This window comes from Limulus polyphemus, unplaced genomic scaffold, assembly GCF_000517525.1.
Source record: "Limulus polyphemus unplaced genomic scaffold, Limulus_polyphemus-2.1.2 Scaffold2103, whole genome shotgun sequence".
NCBI classification, from domain to species: domain Eukaryota; kingdom Metazoa; phylum Arthropoda; class Merostomata; order Xiphosura; family Limulidae; genus Limulus; species Limulus polyphemus.
Genome location: NW_013667713.1, coordinates 104,701 through 110,553, shown reverse-complemented (window position 1 = coordinate 110,553; position 5,853 = coordinate 104,701). Strand labels below are relative to the sequence as shown.

General features: G+C 33.2%; 1 protein-coding gene across 1 annotated transcript in view; it reads right to left on the bottom strand.

The window, feature by feature from the left end:
* Positions 1 to 5,853, bottom strand: part of LOC106465960 (putative helicase mov-10-B.1) — a 99,701-nt gene that overhangs the window by 9,105 nt on the left and 84,743 nt on the right. The window contains exon 15 of the mRNA XM_013926209.2: positions 1,608 to 1,784. Within this exon, the coding sequence (XP_013781663.2) occupies positions 1,608 to 1,784 (177 nt within the window). The remainder of the gene's footprint in view (positions 1 to 1,607; positions 1,785 to 5,853) is intronic.

Sequence of the window (5,853 nt, the reverse complement as noted above, 5' to 3'; positions counted from 1 at the left end):
TACTTACTTATAATAACTATTAGTATATAAAGTTAGTATATAGTACTACACACATATATATATATATATATATATATATATATACATACCATCTGAAAAATGTCCAGTGGTCTTACAGAAACATCCTATCTCTGCAGTGAGCATTTAGAAATATACAGATAAGTGTAAAGTTCTAATATTCACCATACCCGAAAAGGCAACACCTGACAATAGATGGGATCCTGAAAAAGGATGTATATCAACTGAAAAAGGTACAAAATAATTACAGGTCAACTTACCCCAGTGAAAGGTGAACAGATATGTGGAGAATCGCCAGAGGTGAAAAATGATACCCAATTGAGGAAGATACAGCCAAATCATGCAGATAGTGTGCCATGAATGTATTTGGATTCATCCACATACCTGCTTGACTTATGTCCTCCAAAGGTTGATGGATTTGAGCAGTTAAGGACATAGTTCAGTGATGGATTTGGTGCAATAAAACATTGTACAGCCAGCGACCTTCCATGGACAAGTCAGAACATGCTAGTCGTATGAGTTGCCAAACACAGCCAGTAAGGGTAACAGGAGTTAGGCTCCAGGAAACAGGGGTATTCCAGGGAATAAATAGGTGGGAATGGGAGCCCTGAAAGGAGGTAGCATGAGACACATAACAATGCAGGGAATGCACAGGACAGAGAAGACAATCAGGATCTGACCATGAGTTCAGGTGGGAAATAGACAGTAAGGATATGGAAGAAAAGGTGAAACAACCTTCATGGGCAGCAGCTGTCTTAAGAAGGAAGGCCCAATCTGGATAAAGGATGAAATAAAAAGAATGGTAAGGGATACATGAAACATTAATGGCATAAACATTGGAATGATGATGACCACATGCCAGGAGGAGAAGGAAGTAGGTCTTAAGGAAAGACGATACAGGGAACACATAGCAAAGGGTTCAAAGGGTGAGCCAGTCAAGGCATGAAGAACAACACTGAGATCCCAGTCTGGAAAAACAAAAGGATGTAGGGGAGGAATGAGACAAAAAGAATGGAAAAGGAGGGAAATAATTGTGGACGTGAAAGCTTTACAGAATCGGGAGAAACACAATGTGTTTGACAGAGCTGCCAGCAACTGGTGACACAGACAAACCCTGATCAAACAACCAGGTAAAGAATTGGGACAGAAGGATGGAAGCCATGGTGAAAGTACCACTGTCTGAAGGTAGACCAACTTCTCTGGTACATGAACAACAAAAAAGGATGAAAGGTACGGGTAAGGAAAGATGTTACATGAAGAATGAGTCCCTGAGTTAAGGTGAAAATAAATATTATAAATGACAGTTAGTTCAATCTCAAAGCCGAGATACCAACAAGGTGAACATTTACCAGTTAGTATATATATATGCTATATTTATCAGTTTCAAAAAGACTTATTAAAGATATATAATTGATATACATTAAAACAATAAAATATTGATAAATTCAAACTTTATGAGGATCTAAGAATTCTTAAGATGATTAAGACCCATTGTGAATTAGAAATTAAAAGACGTCCTCTGACAGGTCTATCCACACTGCATCAAATATATTTAATATCAAAATTGTATGTTAAAAGATAAAAATTACTTTAGAATTTTTCAAAAATCCCAAATGGTGTTCGTAATCCAATGCCATAAGATCAGAAGAACTACGGACAGTTGATATGATGATGACTCGACGCTCTTGGCCTTGAAATTCTTCAACAGACCCAACAGTTATCTCTCTCCAATTGCGTTGTTGCACTTGTTTCTGAATTTTCTGAACCTAGAAAAAATTAATAGATTGTTATTACATAAAATAAGATTTAAATAAGTATTATTTATCTTACCTGTAAATATGTCCTTTTCTTAAACTTATTTAAACAGATGTAATGATTTATAGCTGCTTACTGTCATATATCAAATTATTATAGAGTAGATTACAACTAACAAACTTTTAAAATTTACTGTAATTAAAGCCATAGGCACAAACCTATTGAAATTATTAATCTATTAAGAACTTATTTACCAACATACTTTTTTAACACTCAATGCCTACATTTGTAATGAACACTAACCCTCTCCAAATTCTTAAAACTGCAAGTTTTTTTTTTTTTTTTAATTTTGCCATCCCTAATTTAGTAGTGTAAGACTAGAGGGAAGGCAGCTAGTCATCACCACCCACCGCCAACTCTTGGGCTACTCTTTTACTAACAAATAGTGGGATTGACCATCACATTATATATATAATGCCCTCACGGCTGAAAGGGTGAGCATGTTTGGTGGGACAGGGATTCGAACCTGCAACCCTCAGATTGTGAGTTGAGCGCCCTAACCACCTGGCCATACCGGGCCCCAAAACTGCAAGGAATAATTTAAAAACATGTATCATAATTCCTCAAATGAACAATACCTTTCTGAGCCTTGGCTTTACATTTGGATAAAAAATATGGTCTATAATTGATAAAAAAGTTAGACCTAAACTATGAGATGTTTCTTCAATTCTAAGTGAGAAAGTATCCGTTTTTTACCAGCAGGTATTAATAATAAAACTTAAATTAAAAAAGTACTGAGAAAATATAAGAGTTGAAGTATAAAATTAAAAGCAAGACTTAATGAGAGTACATAAATAATTATTATTCAATATAGATTTATAGCAATTTTAAGTGCAAACTCTACACACAGTAGATGTGTACTTCTCAAAGCTATCAATGAAGTGTATACAACTTTGACAGACAGAAGAACAATAATGTGATAACTATATTATTTTTCATGGATTAGAGGACCTGTTTCTTGACTAATTAATTGAAATATATTAAAACAGAGTCTACAAATTCCAGGCTGATGAATGATAACTCATTTGTAGGTGCAAAGCATATCATAATGAAATTATATTGAAAATAAAGAAGAAGGCATGATCAAAGTAATCCAGATGTACAGTACTGCCTCATTATAATGCCACCATCAGGAACCAAGTGCACTTGAGAGTGATATAGGTGGGGGAGAATTTTAACCAACTAGTTAAACCATTTCCTCATTTATGACCAGACCGGGTAGATGGAATCCCTGCTGGGTCCAATGATAGTCAATAGTTTTCTATGTTTCCACGAATGCAAGTGGCTAGAAAACTGCCCATGTGACTTTAAACATGTCCTTTATAAATGCTATATCAGTGACACTTTCTTGCTATTTCAACATTCGTGTCATATTTCCAAATTACTTTATTACCTAAATTCGCAACATTCCAATATCAATTTCAGATGTGAACTTGATATTCACATTTCTGAGCTTCATACTTGGGACTTCCTCCTTTGTTTCCCTTATTTTTTTGACAGAGTATAACTGCTTTAGCCTCTGAAGCCATGTAGCAATGAGCTAAGCAGCAGATGATACTAAATATCTTGGAGCCACGGCACCACAGCATTATATCTGAGAAAGTATTATAACCAATGGTGTAATAATGAGGCAGTTTTGTATAATGGTCCTGTATTACTATAAAGTTATTAATCTAAAGTGATCTCCACTTGAAATTAGAATGAGCTGAATAGGGGACAACTTAAAAATTGGATAAATAAACTGAAGTAGAATTGTAAAAGTTTTAAATTGTGGAAAAAGGCAAAAAAATATTGAAGAAGTTAAGGAAAATTCCAGAAAAATATAAAAGTCAAACATATAAGATTGGAATTTATGAAAATTATAGTTATCAAACAATTCATAGAGGATTACAGAATCTGGCCTTTTAGAATTATGATCTATGAAAGAAATACATACAAAGCAAAAAATAGTAACTGTTATAGGCTAATTTTGATAGAAAATTGTAATAAATAAACATAATTATGAAAGACTAGCTTTAATAGATATGAACAACAGAAATTGACATGCATTCATAAATACTAAAAATTTTATTAGAAAAGACTAATTTTACCAGATGTGGTCATAGAAAGCTGTGATATATAGACACACAGTGAAAAATAATTATTATAAGAGGTAGTTTTGATAGATATGAATAAAAAACCATGACACATTGATACATAAAGCTCCTCTACTTGTGATGTCATTTTTGATATAATTTTTAAACTCTTAACATCATGCCTTTCAGGGATTTTCTGCTATGTTTAGTAGTGATCCTCTACTTGAATACTAAGCCAGTTTTAAGATGATTTTCCAACTGTTAACACACTACCTGGTTCTAATTACAAGCAGAGTTAAACAGATTTTAGCCAAACAAATAATTGCAGGAAAATTCTCTACCTGCCGTATGATAACAATCACTCACAGAGACCTTTCATTGATAGCCAAACAAGGTATTACTGACATTTTCTAGTTTCCAGGAAGACACTCTCATGTGAACGAATTTTTAACCCTATTAACAGATATGTTTTGCACTTCATCATCATGGTGAACCAATCGTAAATTAGCCATGGATACTGGTTGTGCCATACTACAAACTTTCTACTTGGCATCATATTGATGGTACTGTAACTTACAATGCTGGTCTGAAATTCAGTTTTATTAAATAACACTAGCACAGCAATCTCATGTCATTACTGTCAGTAGTCTCACACTCAGTGCTTCTTGATTTTGCATCAAGACAATACAAAATTTTCCAACTACTGCTAAATTAATCTTTCACCTGTTTCTCATATTTTGTTGGGGCATACCATTTCAAATATAAATAGTAGATGACCAAAGAACACAACAATAATCAAGCCTCAAAAGTGAGTAACTCATAGAATACATTTACAGCCCCTGACTTTAGACTAATAATCTCTTAACTTGCTTATCATGTGCAAATATAACTGAACAATCATGATGTCTATGATAAAATATGCAGTGACATACATATTACTGGAAAAAGTAACTCATAACTCATTACTCCAGAAAGTAAGTAATACACTTCTTTAGAAATTAGTTAATAAAATGTAACATGTTATATCACATGTTACATGTATCTTGTTGCTTTTTTTTTCTCTTTCTTGCTTTGTTGTGACTATTCTTTACTTTTTTAACTATATGTCTGGAAATTAACTTATTAAATGTATGTCAATCTGATTGCATAATGGGTATGCACAATTAGCCAGATAAAAACTAAACTAACAACTCAGTGCCAATAAAGTGTGTATGAAAGCAATTCTGTGAGCTGCAAAATAAAATCATATTTGACACATTCTTTAGGTATTTTATTTGCTTAGAATTTATAAACTAAAATTTACTTTGTTTTGAAAAAGTAATATTATTAATGAGTTATAATGCTTTACCCCCAACTCTTCAAGTATTCCATAGATTGAATGCTGATTTTATTTGCGTTACAATGTAATTACAAGTGTTAAAACTATGCAAGAATTACAAATGTTGCTTTAAGATGAAAAGCATAATACACCACTGATTATGATTTAGAATTGACTGAGAATAACCTATAACACATAGAAGAAGGTCAACTAGCATTTATGAAGAACACTCTATAATGATTACTAATGTTAAGTGATTAATAGATATGCATTATTGGTACTGCAAATAACATTTTATGGGCCCACATCTAGTAACAATTTGGTAGCCAGCTGGCACCAGGGTGGTTTCTGTCACCCAGTTTTACCAAGTTGCACATACCATGTGTGCAGCAAGAGCTGTTACAATTAGCATTGTCTTAACATTAAAAGATGAAAGGGAAGAGAGTTAATCATATGCTCAAATAGTTTTAACATTAGAAAGTCACAGAAAATATTTTATATTAGGATTACAGGGGACAAAATATCTGGGTTCACATCTCAATTTGCAAATAAAAATAACCCCAGTTGCAAAATCAATTTTTCTCTTTGCTTAGTATAACATATTGTTACGACAGCGGAAGTCACATG